General features: G+C 49.0%; 1 protein-coding gene across 4 annotated transcripts in view; it reads left to right on the top strand.

The window, feature by feature from the left end:
• The window catches only part of Wdr25 (WD repeat domain 25), a 140,715-nt gene that overhangs the window by 80,241 nt on the left and 33,089 nt on the right, over positions 1–27,385 (top strand). For all 4 annotated transcript variants that reach the window (XM_026415125.2, XM_026415124.2, XM_026415126.2 and 1 more), the window contains exons 3-4: positions 8,439–8,586; positions 19,553–19,683. In XM_026415125.2, coding sequence (XP_026270910.2) covers positions 8,439–8,586; positions 19,553–19,683 — 279 coding nt within the window. The remainder of the gene's footprint in view (positions 1–8,438; positions 8,587–19,552; positions 19,684–27,385) is intronic.

The following is a 27,385-nucleotide window of genomic DNA, read 5'->3' as shown; positions in this document are numbered from 1 at the left end:
AGAGAAATAGAAGTAGACCTTAGAAGATGGAAAAATATACCCTGTTCATGGATAGGCAGAACTAACATCAAAATGACGATATTACCCAAAGTTCTCTATAGGTTCAATGCAATGCCAATCAAAATCCCAAGGGCATTTCTTGTAGAAATAGATAAAGCAATTATTAAATTCATATGGAAAAATAAAAGACCCAGAATAGCAAAAGCAATTCTAAACAGGAAATGTGAGTCAGGCGGTAGAGCGATACCAGACCTCAAACTATAGTATACTACAGAGTAAGAGTAACAAAAACAGCCTGGTACTGGTACCAAAACAGGCGGGTGGACCAATGTTACAGAATAGAGGACACAGAGACCAATCCACAAAATTACAACTTTCTTATATTTGATAAAGGGGCTAAAAGCATGCAATGGAGGAAGGATAGCATCTTCAACAAATGGTGCTGGGAAAACTGGAAATCCATATGCAACAAAATGAATCTGAATCCCTTTCTCTCGCCATGCACAAAAGTTAACTCAAAATGGATCAAGGAGCTTGATATCAAAACAGAGACTCTGCGTCTGATAGAAGAAAAAGTTGGCTCTAATCTACAGAGTGTGGGGTTGGGCTCCAAATTCCTTAATAGGACACCCATAGCACAAGAGTTAAAAACAAGAATCAACAAGTGGGACTTACTCAAACTAAAAAGTTTTTTCTCAGCAAGAGAAACAATAAGAGAGGTAAATAGGGAACCTACATCCTGGGAACAAATTTTTACTCCTCACACTTCAGATAGAGCCCTAATATCCAGAGTATACAAAGAACTCAAAAAATTAAACAATAAGAAAACAAATAACCCTAACAACAAATGGGCCAAAGACCTGAACAGACACTTCTCAGAGGAGGGCATACAATCAATCAACAAGTACATGAAAAAATGCTCACCATCTCTAGCAGTCAGAGAAATGCAAATCAAAACCACCCTAAGATACCATCTCACTCCAGTAAGATGGGCAATCATTTTGAAGTCAAACAACAACAAGTGCTGGCGAGGATGTGGGGAAAAGGGTACTCTTATACATTGATGGTGCGACTGCAAATTGGTGTGGCCAATTTGGAAAGCAGTATGGAGATTCCTGGGAAAGCTGGGAATGGAACCACCATTTGACCCAGCTATTGCCCTTCTCGGACTATTCCCCAAAGACCTTAAAAGAGCGTACTACAGGGATACTGCCACATCGATGTTCATAGCAGCACAATTCACAATAGCTAGACTGTGGAACCAACTTAGATGCCCTTCAATAGATGAATGGATAAAAAAAACGTGGCATTTATACACAATGGAGTATTATGCAGCACTAAAAAATGACAAAATCATGGCATTTGCAGGGAAATGGATGGCATTAGAGCAGATTATGCTTAGTGAAGCTAGCCAATCCCTAAAAAACAAATGCCAAATGTCTTCTTTGATATAATGAAAACAACTAAGAACAGAGCAGGGAGGAAGAGCAGGAGGAAAAGACTAACATTAAACAGAGACATGAGGTGGTAGGGAAAGGGAGAGAAAAGAGAAATTGCATGGAAATGGAAGGAGACCCTCATTGTTACACATAATTACATATAAGAGGTTGTGAGGGGAATGGGGAAAAAGACAAGGAGAGAAATGAATTGTAGTAGTTGGGGTAGAGAGAGAAGATGGGAGGGTAGGGGAGGGGGGATAGTAGAGGATAGGAAAGGTAGCAGAATACAACAGTCACTAATATGGCATCTCGTAAAAATGTGGATGTGTAACCGATATGATTCTGCAATCTGTAATTGGGGTATAAATGGGAGTTCATAACCCACTTGAATCTCATGTATGAAATATGATATGTCAAGAGTTTTGTAATGTTTTGAACAACAAATAAAAAAAGAACAAGAAGAAATAATACCAACTTGTTGTTGGTTGAATTGTGCCCTACCCCCAGATTTGTATTTTGAAGTCTTTACCCCCAGTAGTTCAGAATGTAGCCTTATTTGGAGATAGGGCTGTTACAGAGGCAATCCAATCACAAGGAGGTCACAGTGGACCCTAATCTTACTTGACTGGGGGAGATCTGGAGAGAGGCATTCAGAAGGCAAATGGCACACAGACTTGAAGACAGCCCCAGACATGTCAAAGAGAAGGCCTGGACCCCGTCCTCCCTCACTGCCCTCAGAAGAGACCAACCCTGCCAGTACTTGTATTGCAGAGTTCTATCTTTCAGAACTGGCAGAGAATCACTTTCTGTTACTCAGGCCACCCAGTTGGTGCTTTGTTACAGCAGCAGTAAGAGGTACAGACTTCTACACAAACCTTCCAGACTATGAAAGAGAGGAAACACGTTTAGTTCACTTTATGAAGACATCATTACCCTGATACCAAACCAAGAAAAACAGATAAGGGAAAAGCCACAGACCAGTATCTCTCATGAACTCACATGCTGAATTTTTAAGTAAAATATGAGTGAATCATTTCAACTCTATGTCCTTAAAATATTGAGCCTGAGTAGGATTTGTCCCAGGAATGTCAGCTTGGCTCAACATTTGATGATCAATCAGTGTGACTTAACATTAATGACCGAACTATAATATTAATGATCAACTAGAAAAGAAAAATGATATGATAATTTCAGTAGGTGCATTTTGACAGTAGCCAAAATGCCTGATAAAAGTCGTTTTTGCAAACTAGAGTCTGGACTTCCTTGAGCTGGTAAGAGGCATTGAGGTGAGTGGCACTGGTGGGCACACATCATTGGCGCGGCTGGAGAGGGAGCCAGTGAATCAGGAGAGCAGAAGGCATACAGTTCCCCAGAGAGGAGGTGAGGCTGTTTGTAGATGACACTATAGGTGTGTTGAAAGTTACCTTGGATCTATAAAACAGCTTCCCGAACTAAGATTGGAGTGTTCAGTAAGGCTGCAGAGTTCAAGGTCAGCATACAAAAATTTATTGAATTTCTACACACTGGAAAAAAAATCTGAAATTACAATGAAAAAACTCATTATCAGTGTCATCAAAATATGAGATCAGGGCTGGGGTTGTAGCTCAGTGGTAGAGCACTTGCCTAGCATACAATCCTCAGCACCACATAAATATAAACAAATAAAAACATTGTGTTAATCTATAACTAAAAAAATTTTTAAAATGATATTACTCAGGATACATTTGATAAAAGACGTATAAGTTTTTTTCACGTTCAATCTGTACACTCTAAGAGAAATCAAAGAAGACCTGAGTAAGCGGACATCTCGGTTCTCTTCTTGGATTGGGATATTCAGCATAGTTGAGGTCTCCCCAGCTGCTCTGTAGATCAAGGGAGTTTCAGCCCTTGAACGCACATGGTGGATCCCCATGCATTGCTGGCAACTGGGCTGATGATCCTGGCTCTTGGGTGAATCTTGGGCACTGGATGCATGGGCTTGTGCTCAGCTGTACAAGTTTAGGGTGGTCTCTAGATCATTTTCTGGAGCATCAAGAGCCTGGGATGAACAAGGAGAGTTCCTGAGTCAGGATATGCAGGGTGTGGCTCCCTGGGGAGCAAGAAGCTTGACAACCATTATCTCCAGGTGGTGGAGCTGGGGACAGCTCTTATTTTCTTCTTTGTGTTTTTCTGTTTTTGGCAGATATTTTTTTTTGCAGAGCACACTTATTTCTACTATAACCAGAAAAACAGTTCTGATGTGAATTCCTACAGGATTTTGCTTCCTACACTTTTGTGTAGTCTGAATATTTTGCAAGGAGGTTGCATTTCTCATATACTCAAAAAAAAAAAAAAAAAAAAAGTCTGGCAGCAGGAGGAATGCTACCTGAGGCAAAAGCTGTTGGCCTTGTTCCAACCCTGGGAGACCATGAGAGACTCCTGGTGCACTTGTTTCTGGTAACCAGGACAAAGGAACAGGGGCACATTGGGGCTGTGCAAGTGAGAGCACCCTGTTTTGCTGGTCACATCTTCTCAGATCTGTCTCCTGGTTGGACATGTAGACCCATGACCTATCTCCATCCTTCTGCACAGGCAGTCTGGGATCTCCAGGTATTTCATTGAGAAAATGCAGACACTTCAGGCTGCCGCAGTGCTTCGGAATTAATCTTTAAAGCCTGACTGTGAGCATTAAATTCAATTAGGGAGAGCGACTGGCAGAGATTATTCTCTCCCTTTCCCGAGCAGTTTGGAGAGGTAGCTGACTGGTCCGCGCTGATTCCGGTGTTCTTGTCGGTACCAGCTGGAAGAACCAGCAGGTGCTGTTCACCTGTGGGCGTCATCACCCAGTGTCCAGCTTGAGCCCAGTACGGGTGCTTCAGGAAGCCCTGGCATGAGTTCCAGGGTGCCGGGCTGCGCTTTGGCCTTGGTGTCACAGAGCCTGTGTTTTCTACTCCATATGTCTTTTGTGACAGCCCCCATCCTTACCCCGTCCTCTGCTCCTCCTGTTCCTGCTCTTCCTTCCTCTCTTCTCCTCTGGCTCCTCCTCTGCATCATCATCTTCTCCTCCTTCCTTCCCATACCCCTTCCCGTTTCTTCTCTGTGTCCTCCTCTTTCCTCTATTGCTTCCTTTTCTTCTCCTACCCTCCCTCCTCACTATCTTAACATCTGTATTTGAAATTAGGACATGCTTATAAGAATATATTATACTCAGAAGCATAGAAAGTAACCAAACAGACACTTGTGAATGCAGCTGAGAACATGAAATCCAGAGGTCTGTCCCTAGCTTTGATGGACCACCAGCTGTTTGACACTTTGGTGAATGTCTTCTCAAGACGCCCCCTTCTTATGGCTTCTGGGGATCCCCTCTCTCTTTTTCTCCCAACTCACTGGCTTCTTCTACCCAGACTCCTTTTTTCAATGTCCTTCTCCTCCTCAACTCCCATCCTGTGAACTCTGGGGCCCTAGGTTGAGGTCAGGGCCTCCTTTCTGCTCTGTGTGCATGTATTCCCTGGAGAGCACAGCCAGCTCATGACGGTGACTTGCATAGCTCTGTGTCCATTCTGGACCTCTCTTCTGATTATCTTATCATGTGTTTCACTGCCTGCCTCTGGGTTGAGAGTGGAGCTGCTGGCCATCTTTACCCTAGCTTGCTCTTCCTATAGGCTCACCCACTCCGTGACTCCTTTCCTCTTGATGCTCAGGCCCCAACTTAGGAGTTGTCCTAGATTCTTCTCTATACTTCACATTCCAACTTCAGTCCAAGGGTTTCCTCTTTTCCACCTTCCAAGGTGGGCTGCTTCTCCACTCCTCATGTCCTCGTCCTTCTCCTATCTGCCCTGGATTCTTGCAGGAGCCTCCTGTGGTCCCCTGCCTCTCACTCCTCTCCCTGCATGGCAGCCGGAGGGTCCTGTTAGAGTGATGCCAGCCCACTCCCCATCTTCTACCTGTGTACCCTGAATGCTCTGGCTCCTTGTGATTTTCTGCCCTCATCTCTTACTGTCCCCATCCTGTTCACTCTCTAGATACACTGACCTTGCTCTTGCTTAGTCATTTTAGACACACTAATTGTCCCTACCCAGCAATTTCTGCACAGCACTCTTTCTCACCCCTCATGTCCTCCCAGAGGGGTGCACCTGGCCATCATGGTGGCCATTTCAGCCTCTTTCCCGACCTTAACAACTCCTTTCCTGCTTATTTTTGGAAATTTCAGTCTTTGTCACTGCCCCCAGTAGAAATCTCTAGATTCTGCTTATTTGTTTTGTGTCTCTCCCCCTCCCTGGAATATGAACTCTTTGGGGACAGGGATTTCAGTCCTGTTGGTTTCTCATTTCTCTGGTGCCTGGCAAATAGCAGGTGCTTAGGAAGCATTTGAACCAGTGAACAGGCCAGAGAGCTTTGCAGAAGGAAGCATTTGGGCATCTTGGCTTTGGATCACTCTCCCTCTCTCCCTCTCTCTCTCCTCTTGCTCTCCTACTCTGAGCGGTATTCACAACTCCTTTCCTCCAACCTGCCCTCTCCCTCCAGCCCCAGAAGCAACAACACTCCCATACACGTTTTATAGTCTTCCTACAAATGCATGAATAAGTGAGATAGGGTTTTGTTTTGTTGTATCTATTCTTAAAAAGTTGCGGTGAAATGCAACAAAAAATTCACCATCATGCAGTTCAGAGGCATGAAGTGCATCCATATTGGTGTGTGACCACCACCACCATCTTGTAAAACTGAAACTGTTTCCTGACCCCCAGCTGCAGCAACCTTTCTACTTCCTGGCTCTGGTTTTGACCACTCAGGGTGCCTTCTGTAAGTGGAGTCTCTTTTTCATCTGGCTTCTTCCCCTCAGCGCACTGTTTTCCAGGTTCATCCATGTTATAATGTCAGGAGGCATCAGGAGGTCCTTATTTTTTAAGGATGAGTGCTATTCCGCTGTGTGGATGGGCCACATTTGTTTATCTGTTCAGCAGTCCATGGACAATGGGGATTGCTTGTACCTTTTGACTATTGTAAGTAATGCCACTGTGACATTGGGGTGCAATATCTCCCTGAGACCCTGGTTTCAGTTTTTTTGGATATAGACTACAAGTGGAATTGCTAGATTCTATGTTTAATTCGTTTTGGTTTTGTAGTACCAAAAATTGAACCTAGGGTGCTCTACCACTGAGCTACATCCCCAGTCCTTTTTATACTTTTTTTTTTGAGAGAGTGTCTCTCCCCAGTTTGTCCAGGCTGCCCTTGAACAATCCTCCAACCTCAGCCTCCCGAGTAATTGGGATCATAGGGTGTGCCACCATGCCTTGCTGTGTTGAGCTTTTTTTTTTTTTTAATATTTAGTTTTTAGTTTTAAGTGGACACAATATCTTTATTTTATATTTATGTGGTGCCGAGGATTGAACCTAGTGCCTCATGTGTGCTCGGTGAGTACTCTACCACTGAGCCCCAACCCCCAGACCCTGTGTTGAACTTTTTGAGGAACTGGAACTGTTTTTCACATCAGCAACACTATTCACATTTCTGCCCGCATGTGCGTGGATTTGATTCTGCATCCTTGCCTACACTCACCATTTTCTGTTCTTTTGTTAGCAGCCATCTTAATGGTTATGAGGCGAAATTTTGTGTGTTACTAAACATATTTTTAGTAACATACGAAATACTAGCGTCCTACTCTGTTATATATATATATCTTGTTTTAGGTACTCAGCATTAATTTTTACCTCAACTGTGTTGACCCTGTAGATTTGCTTCATTCATGTTACTTTATTTTTTCTATGCATACTGTACTTGTATGCAGTTTTGGAGGAGCGGCACTCCCTGCTTCCTGCTTCCCTTGCTTGGGTTCTCCCGACACTCTGAAGTCCTGACAGCTGCTTTTGTTGCTTCTGTCCACATCTCTAAATGCGAATGCTGCTGTCTCTCAGTTTCCCAGCTTGTAGCCCTAGCCACTGACCTGGAAGGAAAGCAGAACGGAGCTCTCAACATTCTTTGAAGGTTGCTTCTGACCTTAGATATTTACATATTCCAGAACTCGACCCTTTGCTCTGTGAAGATCCTCAGGACTTGGCAGGTTGACGGGAGGCTACCCCTAGGGTCGTGTTCATGGCGGTTGCACTTCGTGTGGGTTTCTGTCTCATTAAGGAAAGTGAGGCTTGGTTTTCCTGATGTGGTTGACAGGAGCGTGGAGAATCCTGCAAGCTCCAAGCAATGCATCCAGCAACTGCAGGGTCCTGCTGTGCGCGGCACCCTGCCACACACCGTGCAGGGTTGCGCCTTAGCCCTTGCCCCTGCCTTGGGCCATGTTTGTCTCTTCTCCCTTCCTGGAGTGGAGATAGGTCCAGAGAGGTAGTGCCACTGGGCCAACTCACAGGATGGGCCAGGAATACTGTGTACTAGGAGAGCGTCCCCTTCATCCTGCAGCCACAGGGTTGCCACTGCCTTTTCCTTGGGCTGTGTGGAGGGTGATGGGATCTGAAGCCAGCAGCTCTCAGAATGTGCTCTTCTGTACTCAGGCCCTGCGTCACTTTCAGAAGGCGTTCAGTGTATGTGAGGTCTCATTCCCCTGGGGAAGCCAGGGTGGGTGTTTGCTGTTTGTTCTGGGCGTGGCAGACTCCATTTTGGGTCACAGTCTTAAAGCAGTGCCCATGTGTCTAGCCTGGCCATGAAGAGTAACGATTCCAGGGATACAGGTGAGGCTGCGGCAGGGCCGAGTGTAGACAGCAGCACTCTATGGTGCCTGCAGGCAGGAGCAGGCTAGAAGGGCTTAGGTAGGTGAGTGGAGACCCAGGATGGGCAAGGAGGTGCCTCATTCTGCCTGTGTACTTTAGAAAACCCAGGGGGTCATCCTGTGTTCTTCATCCCAGAAAAAGTCTTCACATTTCTGCAAGGACATGTTTTAGCATCTGGATATCATTTTGATGGTGAAACAGCGGGAGTCAGTCTAGAGCGAGCCCCTGCCCCATGCAGACAGTCTGAGCCCAGTCCAGGAGACTGGCCATCCTCCAATGTCGGGTGCTGTTTGTTTCTTTGTAGGTGTGGAACGCTGTGGACTCGGGGCGCTGCTTGCAGACCTACTCCCTGCACCGTGAGGCTGTGCGGGCTGCCCGGTGGTCTCCCTGCGGCGGGCGCATCCTCAGTGGCGGCTTCGACTTTGCCCTGCACCTCACAGACCTGGAAACAGGTGGGTTCCTTGGTATCATTACTCCAAGGCGAGCTGGCAGCTCTCTCACTGGGGAGGGTTCTCTGGAGGGTCCCTGGCCATGGGCTGTGTGGGGTGTTAGGGGAGTAGGAGGGGCTCCCAACTCTCTGCAGAAGGTTCAAGGCTGTCTCAGCCTCAAGCTGTGGGGCGGATATCAAGGCAGCTTTTTATCAACTCTGACATGTGGTTTATAGTGAAGCAGGTTTAACTTGATCGTGGTGTTCTTTGGTTGGGGCCAGTGTATAGGACTGCTGTCAGTCCATTACCATTGAAGGCTGTAAGAATGACTTCATCTCCCAAGGAAGGGTAGGTTCTGCTTTAGTGCCCACACTAGAAGAGCATTGGCAAGATGGATTTGTGCTGGGTATGAGTGTGAATCTGAGCAAGCTTGGAGTAGGAATCAGTGGAAGGAGCTTTCCTGTCCCTGGCTCTGTGTCCAGGCACTGTGATACCTGCTATGGCCCCAGTTCCCGAGGCTTTCTGCTGGGTGCTGGTAGGAACAGACCAGGGCTGACACAGCTGATGGGCAGGCCAATGCTGCCCTTTTCCCGGGCCTAGCTTCTTTCCACACCCATGTGGCCATCTACTCTTAGGCTCCTCCTTCCTCGGTCACTTTTCTGCTAGGCACCACAGCCAGGGGCAAGAGGAGGGACTAGAGTCCCTGGAGCCCTGAGACCAGCATCCTGCCTGCCTGGTGTGGCTGCCCCAGGGCTGGTGGCCTTACCCTGGGGTCCAGCCCAGCAGGTCTGAGAGGATGCAGAGAGGAAACACACAGGAGGCCGAGGTCACTGTGGACTTGGAACCCACCTCACATGTCCTCCTCTTGTAGGCCACCCAGGCGGTCTTACGGCTCCTTTTGGCCCCATGCACTTTTGGTGGGATGATGAGACTGCCAGTCAGGGGCCCTGCTTGGTCAAGGGGTGTATCTCCAGCTCTGTGGGAGGCCTATGGAATTCTCCCTGCAGCAGCTGGCAGTGGTTATTTCCATTTCATAGGTGAGGAGACCGAGGCCCAGAGCGCGAGGTGGCCTGTGCAAGGCCTCTCAGTGGTGAGGGACTGGCAAGGTTGGAGCTGAGTATGTACTGTAGACTGGTACCCTTCCCTTAGTGCCCAGTGGACAGAGCCTCTCCCTCATGGGGAAGCTCTCTGACAGCTTGTGTCTCTCTTCTTCTCAAGCCCACGGGTGCCAAGGCTTGGGGAGTTTGCTGCCACTTGATAATGATGATTGGGCTGATGATGATGCAGCAGTCTGTTCTGACCAGGTACCCGCTGTGTGCCAGGTGTCTCTCCACAGCCATCCACATCAGTGTCCTGTGGGCCCTGTCACCCTTAGAGGCAGGGACCATCAGAGTTGTGAAAAGGCGGCCTCTTCACATGCTGGTCTGGGGCCACGAGCTAGGCAGTGGCACAACCAGGATGTGCCCAGGTCTGCCAGGCCACCAAGCCAGCTGTCTGCCTGCTTCCCTGGTGCCCATGTGCCCTATTGCCATGCTGTGTGTGCCACAGAGCTGAACACAGCCCAGGGCTCACCTGGAGAAGGCCACATCTGTTGGGGACAGAAGTGCTGGGAGATACACGGATTGTAGGAGCACGGAGTTTAGAAAACCCAGGGGTCCTTCCTGGAGGAAGCACAGCCCACACTGAGCCAGGAGTTAAGTGAGAAATCATGGTGGAGGAAGTGTGTTCCAGGGGAGGGAAGTGGGCTCTCAGCAGGTAGGGCCACAAGGACACAGGATGCTACATTGTGTGTGAGGGAATGGGAGAGAGGATCTGGGATCTGTAGGAGGGTACCCCTGGCCTATGGATCCCATGAGCACATATGGGTGGGTGCTGCACTGCCCATAGAGGGACAGGTTAGCTCACCTAACTCTGGGCCATCGTTTCTCAGATGTGGGTGATGCTTTTGAAATACTCAGATTCACTTGATGACATTAGCAGATTCATTGTGGCCCTGCGTTATTACCTGTTTTCTCAATCAACAGATGTTAAGCGGACACATATGCCTGTGTGTGTGTGTGTGTGTATTGGGGGATGTCTTGAATGTTTTAGACATCCAGAGGCCCTCTTGCCTGACAAGTTAGGGACTGCTGTAGGGCCACTGCTGAGTTTTGAGCAGGAGAGAGCTGGGTTTGATTTGTGCTTTGGGTGGGTATCCCTGGTCGCTGCAGCTGGTCTTGTGTGTTCTACAGGCCTGCTGGAGGAGTGGGATAGTTTGTCTGGCCCAGGCCCAGCACATTCCTTCAGCTCTCTGGTGCTGAATGGATAGAGAGGAAGGTGGGGCCCTGTTCTGGGGGCCTTGCCACCCAGCCAGTGAGGCGATGTGGACCCCCCACCCACACCTCTTCTGGGAATGTGTTCACTGCCAGGCTTGTCTTCTGAAGGCCTTGCTGGTTCACCAGCATCTACTCCCCATGTATCTGCTGTGTGCAGGAACATGCTGGGCTGCAGCACAGGGCTTGCTGGACACCCTTCGTCTCCAGCAAGGGCATGGTGGCAGAGCTTGCACCCCAGCCTATAGAGGCCCTCCAGCTCCCAACAGACTGTGGTTTCTGTGCACCTCCTGGCTCCCGTTGGAGCTCATTGAGACGGGCCCATCCTGGTGTTCTCTCTGGCTTCATCGACTGGCCCTGTGTGTGGGGATGAGCTGGAACTAAGTGGGTCCATGCTGGGCCCTCCTGGCTAGGCAGTGAAGCCCATCACAGGCTGTCTGGGTGGGGTAGACTCCCCATGTCTTCTGCCTCCTCTCAGGACACCCACCCTCTGCCTTGGTGTCCCTGAGTGCTCTCTTCAGCCAGGGCTGGACTGGGCTGGACTTGCGGCCCTTGTGGCCTCTGTCCTGCTTTGGCTTCTTGTCCTTTCTCTCTACCAAGTCTGCTCTCCTGTTTTGCTTTATCCCCTTTCCACCCTTGGTGATTTGCCTTTTTCATTTCAGTCTCATTAGCGCTCCTGCCAAGAGAAGGCAGCGCGGGGCGTCTCGGTGCAGCGCTTTGGGAATTAGTCACTCGGTGCCCATTGTCGTTAATGGGAATTTGGTGCCAAGGCCATTTATCCTGGTGTCCTCAATCAATACAGCTAAAAATCTGTGGATTCTAAAATGTCAATACCCAGCCTGAAATATGGAGGGCCAGCCACATTTTATCTCATTAATTTATAGTTCTGACGGGCTGTTGGCTTACAGAACAACCATGAATCAACACTTAATAAAATCTGCTCACAGATTAATTATTTTTGGTGTTCCTGCTTCCGTCTGTAATCTTCCTAACAAATGTCTCCAGTGTATTAGCCTGAGGTGGCCTCAGGGGACACTAGCTGACGCCACCTGAGTGTCCTCAGCCTTGTGAGTCACCTGTCCTGCATGTAAAATCAGCCTGTCTCTTCCACACCCGCCATGGCTCCTCCAGTGCTTAGCGGTCCTGGTGGTGTTTCTCGAAAGTTCTAGCCCCCATCAGTCTCCCAGCCTGATGGTGAAGCCACTGTTGCTGAGTGGCGCAGGTCTCCATGCTGCACGCTTTTTGGCCACTCAGGAGCTCTCTTTGTCTGTGTTGGATGCTCTCCTGAGGTGCACCCAGTTCCCGGATGCCGTAGAAGGAATGTGGGTGGGATGCACCTTCAGCCCCGCACCCCCCACCCTGAGTCGGGAAGGCGGGGAGTGTGCCTTTGCCTTTTTCTGCAGGAGCCTGGCTGGCAGACTGTTGGGGAAGGGTGCAGTGTGTACAGAGAGCCCCTCAGAGCATGGGTTAGGGTCGGCCCTCAGCAGAGGTGCCTCTTCCCTCTGTCACTGCTCCGTGAAGACCTTGGTTCTGGGCTGGGGTTGTGGCTCAGTGGGAGAGTGCTTGCCCAGCACGTGCAAGACCCTGGGTTTGATCCTCATCACCACATAAAAATAAATTAACTAATTAAAGATATTGTATCCAACTACAACTAAAAAATAAATATTTTACAAAAATCTCATTAAAAAAAAAAGACCTTGGTTCTGTGGAGTTGTCCAGGGTGTCCCAGTTGTTGGGGTAGTTCCCCAAATGGGGCCACTTTAGGGTGTCAATTTCAGAATCCCCCAGCTGGCAGTCAGGGTGGGTTTCAGGGCAGACTGTGAGGAGGCCTTGGCCCATCTCTCTGATCCTCCTGCAGGTTTCCCTCTCCACAGTGGTGGTGGGGGAGCAGCTCTCCCTGGTGATGGCGGCATGCACCCTTTCTCTGGGATATGGGGTGGGCGTGCAGGAGCCTGCAGCCTGCCCTCTCCAGAGCTCCAGGTGTTAGTGGTAGGGAAGGTCTGCCCTTCTCACTGGATACCCACCGCCTGCAGTCCCCCTGTCCCCAGCCCCTGCCCAGCTCCTCTTGCTCTGGATGTCCCTTGTTTTTTGTTGGGGGCCATGGTGTGTGTGAAAATGAGTGGTCAGCTCGTGACCACTCCCTTGTTTTTTTAAGAAGCATCTTCTGGTACTGGCCTTCCTTTGCATCATTTTGGGACTTCCTTCCAGCTAGGGACACTGTAAGGATAGAGAGTAGCCCGTGGTCCAACTCCTTCTTGGGCTTGGTGGTGTGGGTCTGTTCAACTCTGCCTGGCCTCCATCAAACTGAGAGGCGTGTGTGGGAGCAGCACCTGTGCTTATGTGTCACGCTTGGTCACTCTCTAGCTGCGAGGGCAGTGTTTTTATGTCCATTTCATTCATGGAGGCTTAGAGAGTTTAGTGACTTTAAGGCCACATGGCCAGTGGCAACAGCTAGCTCCAAATTGGGCCCATGGGATTGGCAGAGGTTTTCTGCAGAGGCACAGGAGTGGCAGGCTCTCTCCACAACTGTTTGCCCAGACAAGTAGTGTGCTCAGCCGACTATTGGGAGCTATGGGCTCGGGAGGGAGTGCCTGAGCTCATCTTGACCTAGCCTCTGATTAAGTGACAGGCCTGGGTGCTTCTCTAGCTGTCAGCAGCTGTGCTCCAGGGGGAAGTGTCAGCCCCAAAGACTTCAGGACACCTGGCAGGGGAAGAGCGAGAAGAGTCCCAGGAGCACCAGGGTCTCAGGGCTCTGGTGGAGGGGCAGCAGGCGCTATCACTGAATATTCCTCTGGCTTTCCTCTTGGGGCAGGGCCCTCAGCCCTCGAGCCTGCTTCCAGCCCCATGTGCTTCCTTGTCTTCCACTCTTGAAAGTGTCTCCACAATTTGTTTTCCTCATGTGCCTCATTGACTGCCCCGGGACCGCAGTGCAGCCACCACATGCCTGCTGATAGAAGGAGGTTCTGGTTTCCAGAAACTGGTATACATGCAAGCCATCAGGCACACCTGGATTGCTGGTTGGTAACTCACGTTTAAAGAAATTTGGGTAAAGTTGGTTTCATGCAGGTCATCAATAGCAGCGAGATCATTACGTCCCTGCTGTTCCTCCTGTGACCATGGTGGTGTGGCTGTTGGTTGGGCACTGGTATGTGTCAGGCTTGTTCTCACACTGCTCCTGAAGGGGTTTATGGTCCCAGTTTCCCAGTGCAGATGCAGGGACCCAAGGGGGCTGCTGCTTGGCTAGAGCCCTGCTAGAGGATTCCTGGTGCAGGCCAGCTCTGCTCTCCACCCAGCCTGCCAGGATGGTCCATTTCTGGTACATGGAGTTTGACTTGGAAGTTAGTGAGCTTCTTTTCTCGTTAACTTTGAGTCAGGATGTTTAAATTTACAGCTGGCTGAATACTTCCCGGAGGATGAGTGTAACGATATTGATTTTAGCGAAATGAGTCATGTGCCTCCTGCCTCAGAGCACAGGCTCAATTACCACGATCCAACAGCGAGCTCTCCCTTGTCAACAGCTTCCCTACTTGTTGGTGAGTCGTGGATGCGAACAAAGAGCTAAGGAGAAGGAAAGGTCACGGATAGCTGGCAGGTGCTCCAGGCTGGGTGCAGAGAGCTGGGCACTGGGATTAGGTGGGTCCAGACGATCTCAGCATGTCCATGTCACAGGGTTTCATAGTGTCTCACCTTGCTGAGCCAGCTGGGGTTGAGGTGTGATAAGTGCACACCCCAGACAGGCCTGGAGGTAATGGGCTTGTCATTAACATCGATCATCTCCTCCTTGGTCAAAGTGAGCTCCCTGGAGGGAGGACATGGATGTCCCCTCTCTTCCTTGGGGACATTGGAGGGAGGGTATGGATGTCCCCTCTCTTCCCGGGGATTTCATTTGACCCTAAATACCAGTTAAGTGCCAGGACCTGAGCTAGGAGGGTCAAACATTGTGACCATAGGGTCCCCCAGGGCCGGCATGAGAGCAGACAGGTGGTGTTGCCACAGCCATAGGGTGGTCACCTGGGGGAGCTCAGTGCCTGCCCCTGAGAAAGGGAGAGAGGCAGTGCGAGGAGCCCAGGGTCCAGTACCGCGGGGCCCCATGACAGTGACACTGGAGCCTGGAAGCTGACTTGAGTTTCTGTGCTGTTTTAAATGTGCTTTTGCTTCAATGATTATTTATTTATTTAGGTGCTGGGGTTTGAACTTGGGCCTCGCCCACACTAGGCAAGTGCTCTACTGCTGAGCCACACCCCTAGCCTGATAATTTATTCTTTATTTGTATCATTATTGATTAAGAGAGGAAAAGAAGTAATTTTTCTTAGCTTAATAAAATCTGAGCAATTTTTATACTAGTTGAGCTCAGTCTAATCAGATCAATAAAGCCAGTGCCAGTGGATTAAATATTTTAGAGCTTAGTTTCCTATAATAAGCATACATTGAAGAAATAGAATTTTTAAAATAGTAGACACACATACAGGTTAAAGGTTTAATAACAACTAACCAGGGGTTTCAGGAAGCCTGGCCCAGAGGAGCTGGTAACAGTGCTGTCCTGTGGAAGGGAGGCAGCAAACCTTAGAACGCCCTTGGCCACGGGCATATCTGCTGTTAATAGTCAAGGTGTTCAGCTGGCGCGTCCTCCAGCCACCCTGTCCCTTCAGCACATGCAGAGGCCAGCCCAGGGCATCATTCTCAGAGCCTCACGACAAAGCTCAACAATCATTAATCTCTCAATGTTCCTGCTGTTAAAAGCCAGTAGTTTTTGGTTTTAGCTTTTAATTTAACCAAGGATGAATCCAGCAGGTTGGGGTTTGATTTTTCAAGCTATCATAGCTCCCTTTTGATGCTTGCTCCATAGAGTGCCTTATGGACCACTTAGCTTTTAATCCTCACGACAGTTGAGCACCGAGACAGAGGAACCAGCCCAAGGTCCCTCCGCTGGAAGTGATGGAGCTGGTTTGTGCCAGCTCCTCGCTTATGCCTCCTCCCGCTTCAAACATTGTGCCCACGTGGACGTGGTAGCACAGCCTGTAATCCCAGTAACTCGGGAGGCCAAGGCAGGAATGCGAGTTGAGGCCAGCCTCAGCAACTTAGTGAGATACTGTCTCAGAATAAAAAATCTTTAGAAAGGACATGAGATGTAGCTCAGTGGCAAACATACTGGGCTCCATCCCTGGTGTGGAAAAACAAGTATGGGGCCAGGTCAGGGTCACCTTGGTCCCTGTTTCTGAACCCAAGTGTTTTGAGGCCTCTTTTATTTAATAGACTTTCCCCCTACTGTTTTCCATGAGATGTCTGGAAGCTTATTCAAAAGTTGAAAAATCTTTCAAAGACCTAGTTATTAAAAGTAGGAAAAATATACACCATAGCTTGTCTTCTGAAGGAACCATTTTTGTACTTAAAAGGCAGATTCTCAATCTCCTTGTGCATTGAGGAAAAATAGCATTCATGAATGCAAGGTTGTTTTTTTTTTTTTTTTTTGAGGAGGCAGGAAAACTTCAACCATCATCTTTTAATATTTACTTAATTTTTTAGTTGTAGATGGACACAGTAACTTGATTTTATTTATTTTTTATGTGGTGCTGAGGATCGAATCCAGGGCCTCACACATGCCAGGCGAGTGCTCTGTCCCTGAGCCCCAACATCAACCATCATCTTTTAGCAACTCAGTTTTCTTCTTTCTTCCTCATTGTTGACGAGGCTGTGTTGTTGCACTTTTTGAAAGAACATATGGATAATTCACTGCCATTTCTAAAACCCAGCATATGGCTTTCTGTGGCAGTCCAGGAAGCGGGGAAGCATCCTCACCTTCAGGCAAGTAGAGCTTCCTTCCTTTTAGATTTGAGGACTGGCAGAGAGCTACAGCTGAGCAGGCCGGCAATGGGCACAGCTATCTCTGAGAGATGCTTCTGGCCCACCCCACCCTGGGCTGGTGTGTGGGCCACAGCGGCTCTTGCCCTCCTTTTCCATGGAGAGGATGTGGGGGTCCTTGGCCCTTGGTCACGCCCAAGGCCTTCCCACTGTCTCCATCCACTTGGCTGGAGCAAGCTTCTCAGGACTCAGCTAGAGCCTGAGCGGGAGTGGAGGCTGAGGGAGTGACCCTCTTCTGCCCCTTTTTTATGGGTGGGAGAATTTGCCAGCAGGGCGCAGCATGGTTGGTTTCTGATCGCTGTCTGCAGTTGAACAGATAAGGAAGAGCTTGGCTTCCAGATAAGTTTCAGGAAAGGAAAAGAAGAGTAAATTTGAGAAAAGCCAATTAGACCGATTCATCAAAAAGTGATTTTTTAAAAAATATATTTTTTAGTTATAGGTAGACACAGTATCTTTATTTTATTTTTATATGATGCTGAGGATTGAGTCCAGTGCCTCTTGCATGCTAGGCAAGCACTTTATCACTGAGCCATGACCCCAGCACCCCAAAAGTGATTTTTAAAACATTGACCCAAGGGTCATGGTGCTGCTGGCCTAATGAGGGAGAAACACAACCCCAAGGCACCTGGAAGTCAGCTCCTGGGTGACTTTCTAAAGAATTCTGTTAGAAATACAATTTACAAAATTCTCTTCCTACCCCAGAACAATGGATTTCATTTTGGTTGCTCTTTTCCTTGTCTTTGCCACATGGCTTGAGATGTAAGAACCCGTGTCAACCATTAGCCATCTTGCTGCAGATCGCTGCTGCGGTTCTCCCCATCAGGGCAGTGCGCTCTCAGGCAGAGGCTTGTGCTGCCACAGCTGCTCCCTGGGGCTGGACAGCCAGGCGTGTGCAGTGACCTGGAGTCAGTCTGCTGTCGGCACCGGCACCGGGTGGCCATGGATACCTTGTGTGCTACTACATCTTGGTAGTAAAATGGTTTAGGGCTTGTGGAGCTTAAAGATGGAGAGATTTTCCAAATATCTCTGAACTTTTCTGTGATGACAAGTAGCTGCTGATTGTAGGCCCCTAGAGCATATTTTAAAAATCAGTGTATTTAGTCATCCATCAAGGTAAGGACGCACCAACAAAGGAGGAGAATACTGCCTTCCAAAAACATTTACCATGGAGAGAATTTCTTGAAAGCAAATACTTCTTTGGTACTGGTGATTGAACCCAGGACCTCAGGCATACTAAGCACATGATATACCACTCAATGTACGCCAGCCCCAGAAGTCAGATGTTTTCAATTTTTTCCATTGTTTCTGCACCCCATCTCTTTCTCTCTCTCTCTCTCTCTCTCTCTCTCTCTCTCTCTCTCTCTCTCTCTCTCTCTCTCTCTCTCTCCCTCCCTCTCTCTCTCGCTCTCGCTCTCTCTCTCTCTCAAATTATTATTATTTTTTTGGCCAAAAACAGTCTAAGAGTATAACCTGTTAAAAACCTTAATATCTATGGCCTTAACCTGAGCTCAGTGTTTCTTTAATCTGTTTTAAAATATGTTTTTGTTTTTTGTTACTGGAGACTGAACCCAGGGTGTTTAACCACCGAGCCAAGTCCCCAGCCCTTTTTTAATATTTTATTTGGAGACAGGGTCTCATTAAATTGCTGAGGCTGGCCTTGAGCTCATGATCTTCCTGCTTTAACCTCCCAAGCCTCTGTGATTACAGGTATGTGCTATGTTTTAAAATTCTTTAAATGAAGATTTCAGTGATTCTTGAGCTGAATTTTTCAGTGAATTTTTGTTAAAAATGGGAGAATGTAGCTCTGATACTTTCTGATTGATTGCAGGAGCCATTTTTTAAAATTTTTTTTAAGGGAAAAATGCAGCTTTACAAGTGAAATGTTCATAAGCTCCTTTGTGCTAAAGATGGAGGGAAGTATGTGGGGTTCCAGCACACCAAGCCGGGCAACCTTCAGGAAGTGCTTTCTGAATCGAATGAAAAAACACTACTTCCTGGGCCTACGGTGGGCATGATGTGAGATCTCGGCATCCTCCTCCTTGGCCATCAGCTTCTCACATCCCCAAGTGGAGAGTTCAGGGGGGGCTACAGGCAGAGGAGGTCTCCCTGCTGTGCTGTGAGAGACCTTGCAAAGTCTGAGGGCCGGTGTTGGGCAGGTGCCGTGCCTGGTGTGTGAACCTGGCCCTTGGGGTCAAGTATCGGGACAGCACTCGGACTCTGCTGTGGGAGAATGCCTTCCATGTTGGACTTGGTTCTTGATGCAGTTTCAGAAGCATTAAGTGTGACCGGTGAGAATTACAGTGCTCTGGGATGTGGAGGCCTCCCTCGGTCATGGAGGGAGCCCTGGCTTTGACCTACCCTGAATTATTGGCATGTCTGAAGTCTACATAGCACACCTCTAAATGATCATAGTGCTAGTGCTGTTTTCTACCCCACATGTGTGCCTGCATGCACACAAACACTACCGCCCTGCACACAGCACTCAACAGACAGTCTTGAGTCCTATAGGACTAGGGAGACCCCAGTGGTTCACACCTCATGTCCATTCTGTGGCTTGGCTGCCTCAAGGCCACTCTTACTTACTGCCAGCCTGTCAGGTCCTGTGTGTGGGGAGAGCTCAGCCAGGTACAGTGGGGTGGCGGAGGATGAAAGCAGATGTGCCGCTGTCATCGTGTTTCCAGGTCTCCCCTGGTCATGAGGGGCTTGTCCAGGTGAGTGGCCCTCTTGCGCAGCTTCCTTACCAGTCGGTATTTTAGCTTTAAGATATTTATTTTTGAGATCTAAATATTTTCTAACCCTCTCTTTTGTTTGTGTTGTAGGAACTCAGCTATTTAGTGGTCAAAGTGACTTTAGAATCACCACCTTGAAATTTCACCCAAAAGACCACAGTATTTTTTTATGTGGAGGCTTCAGCTCTGAAATCAAAGCGTGGGACATAAGGACCGGCAAGGTAACTCCCTTCTTCCTAGCTGGCCTTTCCACAGGAGAGCTTACCTTGACGATTTGAATATCTGGGGACAGGTCAGCCTCTATGTAGAGACCTTAAGATGGAATAATTACCACTGAAAAGTTAATCAGCACTAGCAGAATTTTAAGATCTTCTCTGAGAGACTATCGTTGATTTATTTGACTATCGAAGCATTATACAGGCAGTCCTAGGCCGTGTAGTTCTAGAAGTCCTTGTTGGACACCTACTGTGTGCAGGCGCTATCCTAGGCCGTGTGTTCCCAGAAGTCCTTGTTGGACATCTACTGTGCGCAGGCGCATCCTAGGCCGTGTGTTCCTAGAAGTCCTTGTTGAACACCTACTCTGTGCAGGTGCTTTCAGATGATATATAAAGACAATCAGCTTTGGTTGCTCAAGGAATGACTACAGATGCAGATCGCTGTGGTGCAGAGAAATGCTTTTCGTGCATGATGTTGTGCACGAGAGGTGGGGAGAGGCCAGCATTGGGAGGACATGAGGGCTTTCAACTGCCTCCAGAGGCCTGGGAGCACCTAGAGGAGGTGCTACTTCCTGTAGGGCTTCTCACATCCCCAAGTGGAGAGTTCATGGGGGGCCACAGGCAGAGGAAGTCTCCCTGCTGTGCTGTGAGAGACCTTGCAAAGTCTGAGGGCCGGTGTTGGGCAGGTGCCGTGCCTGGTGTGTGAACCTGGCCTTTGGGGTCAAGTATGGGACAGCACGTAGAGGAGGTGCTCCTTCCTATAGGGCTTAAAGGCTGGTGAGGTTTCCACTCCCACCCTCAACTGCCACCTGCTGCCTTCACCACTTCCTGAATGGCAGCTCCTCCTAGTCCTTCAGGCCTGAACAGCAGAACTGCTCTTTCCACCATACCCCATGCCCTAACCTGCAAGCAAAGCCTGTCGACCACCTTCAGACTCTGACTGCCCATCCTCACGTTCACTGCCCAGCTCTGGCCTCAGCTGCCATAGTCTCTCTGGGACAATCGTAGAGGCTTTTGATCTGGCCTGTCTTCCCCTGGCCCTTAAGAGTCTTTCTAATAAGCATCCAGAGCAGTCCAGGTTCCTGTCTTGATCACAGTAAAAGCCTATATCCTCACAATGGACTGAAAGGCCTCATCGATGTCCTCATACCTCTCTGATCATCTCCAACCTGCTTGGCCTCTGTGCCTTTCCTAGAACACACCTGCATATTCCTGCCTCAGGGCCTTTGCACTGCTTCTTCTGCCAGGAGTGCTTTTTCTTCCAGTTTTCTATGCAGAGGCTAGATCCTCCCTCCTTTGGACGTTGTTCAATCGCCCCTCTCCAGTGAGGCCTCCCTGCCACCACCCACTGGCATTCAGTAGTCCCCTCCACTATCTTAGTTCTCTCCTTAGGTTTTGTCATCACCTGGCGAGCTATGGTTTTTCAGGATCATTTATTTTCTGGTCTTCCACCTCTGAAGTGGAAGCTCTTAGCTCCCAGGGATTCTTGTTGTGGGCCCCTGGCTTTTAGAACAGTGTTGTAGGAATGGTGAAGGAAGGGGGAGTACATCATGCATAGGACACCAGGTGTGTGTGGGGACTGGCGACCCGCAGGACTTGGCTGGGTGTATGCTCCAGGCAGTGGGACGGGCCTGGGCACAGATACTTCTGTTGCCGTGAGTCTTGGTTGGGTTTAGTTTGTGAGCAAGGGGGTCCAGAGCAGGGCTGAGGAGGTTCTGTGACCATGGGTGGGCCCACTGCCTGTGAGGCCCGATGACTTCAGGTCTGAGAAGTGCTGCTCTGGGTAGAAGGGGACATTGAGCCTGCGTGGAAGCTGACTGCGGAGGAAGGTGCAGAACCTCTATGTGTTCTCCCTCATTTGGGATTCAGGGCCTCACGGGCCTCACTCTGAGGACCTCTAGCCGGCTGTCCCTGCAGCTCCAGAAGGTCCTCCCTGAAGGTACCCTCCTTGAGCTTCTGGCCGTACTCTGGCAGGTTAGTCTCCTGGCCACTGTATTGAGCAGAAGCCCTTCTGGGGAGTTTGGGTGGGGCAGGTAATTGGCTGCTCCAGGAAGGCCCTCCTTCAGCAGGCTGCCCAAGGGGCTGCCTTGAGGAGAACACAAGGGAAGAGGTGCCTTTCTTGAAAGAGAACAGGAAGTCTGTCTAGTCCACAGGTCAGCTCTTACTCAGTGTGCTTCACCAGTGCCCATAGACCCATGTACTCTTTAAAACAAAAACAAACAAACAAACAAAAGTTTATCTGTTATAAAGAAACTTACAAAAATGTTTAGAAAAGAGAGGAAAATTACCCTTAAAGAAATGGATATGGTATAATTAAGAAAAAATGCTAGAATGCCTTATAGTCAGAGTACAAAGTCACGATCAACAAAGAAGACGTTTGAACACGCCACGTACCTCGGAAGCTCTTCTCATGACACTTGTGGTGGGACCACCTGATTCCCAACCCTTCCCGACAGCCACCCTGAAAGGTGCCCTCACTGTTTCTAGCCTTAAAGACCAAACACGGAAGAAATTACTCACCACAGACACCATCTGATTTGAGAGTTTGTTAAAAATGTTGGATTTCCTCCCAGGGCCGACGCCAGCTGCCGGCTCTAAGACCCCCGGGAGAGGCAGTTAGAGGCAGGTGTTGGTGCGGCTGGCATCGGTTTGTCTGGAGCCCTCCGAAGCTCCAACTGGGGGTGATGGGATCTGTGCACACTTGTTTCTTTTCCCCTGTGGTTTTATTTTTTAGTTTAAAAACACTGGTCTTTTTACCCACACTCCTCCCCCACCGGGTCCCAAGGGGAGGCAGTGGTGGTTCCGTTTTCCCAAGCCGGGCTCAGGGGCACTCTCCTGCTGGATATCTGCTGGAGGGACTCTGTGGGAGGTCCAGCCTCTGGCCCTTGGGGCTGAGGTGGCTCCTGCAGCCTGTGGCTCTGTCCCTGGTGCTGAACCATCACCAGGCATGAGCTCCCATCAGGGTCAGCAGTGGCCTGGCAGCAGGGACACAGCCTTAACTTAAGAAAAGCAACAACCCCTTCCAGATACAACAGGGAGTGGTGTTTGTTATAAAGTGGAGACAGCCATGTAATGAAAGGGAAACCCGGGAAAGGAGAGGCAGTGCACCAGCCCAAGGGGAGCAGCTAGCGGCATTTTGATGTAGTTTTTTTCATTATTTTTTCCCCCTGTGGTTTTATTTTTTAGTTTAAAAACACTGGCCTTATTTTTATACACAACTCCAGATTTTGCTTTTCACATAGGTTATAAGGGTTTTTCTTGTTATTATGAACTCTTATAAAAGCTTTGGTGATATTCCTTTGACTCCATATGCCTTCTTGTCTTGCCCCCGCCTTAGCCCCAAAACTCAACAGTGTCTGGTAGGCACTTGGTAGATCTGTCGAGAGAATGCAGCAGATGCATGAATACATTAATGACTTACTAAGTCATTTATGTTGGATATGTAGAATATTTCAAAACTCTTTGCATTTAAAACTAATAAATGTGAGCATAGAGATCAGGGGTCAGAAAAATGCAGCCCAAAGCTAAATCCAGCTTGCTACCTGTTTTTATAAATGATGTTTTATTGGAACACATAGCCGTTCACTTATGTACCATTCTGTCCTGCCCTCACAGTCCAAGAGCAGAGCTGAGACCACAGGGCCTTCAGAGCCAAAAGTATTTACCCTCTGGCTGACGCTTGGTAAGGAGAGACTTGGTTCTGACACTTGTCATCCTGTTGGTTACTAGGAATGCTTGACAAGGTGGAAATCCTAGACGTAACCTGTTTGGTGTATCCTGGCAGAAACCAAATACTCTGAGAATGTCTTTTTAGATGGTGGAAAACTGTTCTTCAATCAGGGGTGTGCTGTCATTTCTCTATGATCGCCAAGAACACTACCAAGGTTAGCTTTATCATCTGTTCCACCATAAGAACAGATGCACCCAGCTTTGTGCACCCAGCTTTTCCCATGTCTGGGATTTACTCCTTGAACTCAAATTGCTGAGTTCAAGTGAGCCAATGTTTTGAGGGGTTTCTGCCGACAGGACTGAGGCTAGCAGGCCCACTCCTGGAGGGTGGCCCTGGAGGCCAGGCAGCTTCTCACTGGGATCTTAGGGAGCAGAGTCTGATGAATTGTTACAGCAAATAACTTTTCAGCTACATTCCAGTCATGAGATTTTATGGTTCCTTCAACTTAGTCAAATGATAAATGGTGGGATTTTGAACTTTTCTAGTCAATTCATTACAGCAAATGAGCTTTTTGGCTTCCCTTCCTCCTTTTCCTGGCTGATCTCTCTGCCTTGAGTTTGGTGATTGGAGCACATCTCATCACTGGAAAGTGCCTGACTTCAGTTCTTCATAGCCAGTTAGGTAAGCATGCTTCCTTGGCTTTGGCTTAATGCCTTTGGTACCACATGGTGACTCTTCTTCCTCCCAGCAGTCTGTTTGGACATGGGTGCCAGCCAGAACCCACGACGTCTATGGTCTGACTGTCATGGTACTGTGGGAGTCCCTCTCTCCTGATGTTCCTCTGGGTCCCCAGGGCCAGTGGCCTGAGTTGCAGGAGACAGGGTTCTTGTCTTCCTCCCACTTGATCAGCTGGGTGACCTGAGGTGAAACATGGGTTACTTTGCTTAAGTGCACGGTTTCCTCACTGGTGTGGCCAGGGCATGATGAGGTGACCTCCTCAGCAGTGTTCTCAAACCTGCACAAGTGTAGGGAGCCCCTGGGCTCACACTGGGATGCAGTTCTGGGGCAGAGAGGAGACATCTTGCATTGCATTCTCAGAGTGGATCACACTCTGAGAAGCCGAGACTCTGTGCCCAGCACATCTTGGGAACTATACATCCCAGCCCGGGAACTATAGAGCTGATGAAGAGGTCTGAGACATAGACCCAGCTCTCCAGGGCCCAGCAGCCCTGTGGGAAATGTCCCATGGTAGTCACCTTCAACTCACCTTGAGATGACTGTGTTTTTTATTTTGTTTTGTTTTGTTTTGATACAGGGAATTGAATCCAGGCCCTTGTGTGTGCTAGGCAAGTAGTGGGTTGACACTGAGCTATGTCCCCAGCCTTGAGACAATTTTGTGTTTTGAGCCAAAAGTTAGGATAGGTAATAAAAGCAATCTCCTCAGGAGGCTGAGGCAGGAGGATTGCGAGTTCAAAGCCAGCCTCAGCAAAAGCGAGGCTCTAAGCAACTCAGTGAGACCCTGTCTCTAAATAAAATACAAAATAGGTCTGGGGATGTGGCTCAGAGGTCAAGTGCCCCTGAGTTCAATTTCTGGTGCCAAAAAGAAGAAGGAAAAAAAAGCAGTATCCCCACAAGCTTGTATTATGAGTCAAATTTGTTAAGAAGGCTCCTATGGAGGCCTAAAAGTTACATTGCATATTGAGTGAATCACTCTTTTTGTAAGAATGAACCATGGAACCCCAATCTCAGCAAATTATTTCTTGGTGAAGGCAAGATCGTGCACTGGAAACTGGAGCAGCTGTGGAGAATCTAGGACGCAGGGCTCCTGGAGCTGGAGCCGGGCCTGTGCCCCAGCTCCTCTTCCTTCCGGTGCTCAGCTGATGCTCGGTAGGCAGGGCTGAGCCTTCTTTGATGTCTGCTCCAACCGTGCCCTTGAGGAGGACAGCCTGTACTGCTAGACTGTTGCCTTGGCTCCTCCGGCCCCCGTTGGTCCTCTGGAACCCAGGCTCCCTCCCACTCTGGGATTCTCCTGGTAGATCAGCTCTGACAGGCCCACTCACTTTTACTCCTTGGTGCTGCTTTGACACGATCATCAATATTTCATGCTTGTTCTACATCTTTTCATTTTTTCTCTTCTGTATAGGTCTTGTATTGGTTTCTTGACCTTCTGGAGCTTTGTTGCCCCAGACCCTCTGCAGGCGTGTCCTTGCCTGAGGTGACAGCAGAGCAGGTCGCTTGCCCTTGGCCTGTGTGGACCACAGCCCTCCCTGGTCAGCTGTAGTCCAATGGAGAGTGACCTCCATAGGGGCAGGGATTTTGCCTCATTTGCTGTTTGATTCGCAGCACCTGGCATAGTGCCAAGAACATGGGAGGCCTGGGGGAAGAAGACTCGCCAGAATGACTAGGAGCCCTGAACAAGATGAGCCTAAGAAATACCAGGAAATTCTCCTGCCCAGCGAAGGGGAAGCTGAACATGGTTCAGGACTTGGCTCATCTAGGCGCCTTTCCCAGTGGATGTTGTTCCCTGGGTGGAGTAACAGGAGCTGGCAAAGGCGCCCCCGGCTTGGACTGTTTGACCTAGTGCAATGGTCAGAACCACTTGGGGGCCTTAGGAAGAAAACAGGTGCCTGCCCTGGCTCCTTCTGGAGCCTCCTGGGCACTGAGATTTTTGAAAACCTTGCAGGTGATTCTAGTGTCTAGCCATAGTTGGGAACCTCAGTCCTGGGGCCCATGGTTTGGGTGCCCAGGGGAGAAGCCAGCATGGGTGTCTGCCTTTGTGGATTGCTCATCCTTGCCATCTGCATTCTCCTGACGACGGCTGAGGGGAAGACTCCGCTTTGCCTTCATGGTTTAACGCCATCAGCTTCTGTGGCATTGTAGGCAGGTTGCTTATTTGCCCTAATGAGGTTTTGATTACTTTCCATTTGTCTCTTTCATCCATTTTATATTAAAATGCCTTTCTGTTTGGACTCTCTGTACTTTCCACAGTTCTGAGCATTGCTGCAAGCCAAACTTCCATGCAGATGAGGCTAGGAGACCAGCAGAGCTGGAGAGGTGGGATGTGGTGCCCATTCCCCAGCCCATCATGTGGGGCAGTGCTGATGAAGGTGATTGCCAGCGTGGGCTCTCTGGAGCGCCTCGTGTGCTGGAGTTCATCTCCTGTGGCAGTGCTGGGGTAGGCAAGGTGCTGTGGTCATCCCAGGTCTCTGGCAGGGCACACCTCAAGCACATCTGGTTGGTAGTGGGAGGTCAGGTGGTTTGATGCCTGAACCCTTGCAGGGCCTCTCATTCATAGAATGAATGACGTGTTGGTCTCAGATGTAAATGAAGATGAGTTGGTGAGGCCTAAGCCTTTCATTCTCAGAGAAGCCTGTGTGGGCCAGCCCAGGTCCACCCTAACCTGCTACACAGCTATGTCTGCTGTCAGCACTGGCTGGGTAGGGCAGCCCTGCAGCTTCGGGGCCTGAAGACACAACCCAATACCTCCATGAGGGTAGCCTTTCTGTCCCCTCAGTCTGGATGAGGACACAGGTTCTGAAAGGTTCTGCTCTCAGCATGGGCAGGCAGCTGTGGAGGAGCATGGATCTGAACCCTGATCTTCTAAATCCTCCCTTTTCCTATTGCAGAGAGAGGACACATTTCATTTCTTGGTGTCACAAATGTTTTCTGAGTCTCTACCAGTGACCAGGCATTGTTCCTGGGCATGTAGTGACAAAATCCAGCTGAACAGTCCATGCCTAGGAGCTTACAGTCTGCAGAAGACGTGCAGAGGCTACCACTGAGAGCATCTGTTTCTTTTGATGTTTCTTTTGATGGATTTATCAATGGCTGACTTTACAAATGGCTGGGAAGTCTCTGTATGTCTCCCAGGTTGTCCTAAATTTGAGACCCAGGTGAGCAGTTGTTTTCCAGAATCCTGAACCTCAGAGACCTTCCTCTTAAGCTTCACTCTGCACCCCCTCCCTGTTCTTGGGGTTGGGTTGGAAGACTCCTGCTGCTAGTGAGCTTGGTGTGTGATTGTTGAAGCCCTCAGCCCTC

Source organism: Urocitellus parryii, chromosome 6, assembly GCF_045843805.1.
Source record: "Urocitellus parryii isolate mUroPar1 chromosome 6, mUroPar1.hap1, whole genome shotgun sequence".
NCBI lineage: Eukaryota > Metazoa > Chordata > Mammalia > Rodentia > Sciuridae > Urocitellus > Urocitellus parryii.
The sequence above is the reverse complement of the archived record's forward strand: the minus strand, read 5'-3'. Positions and strand labels throughout refer to the sequence as shown.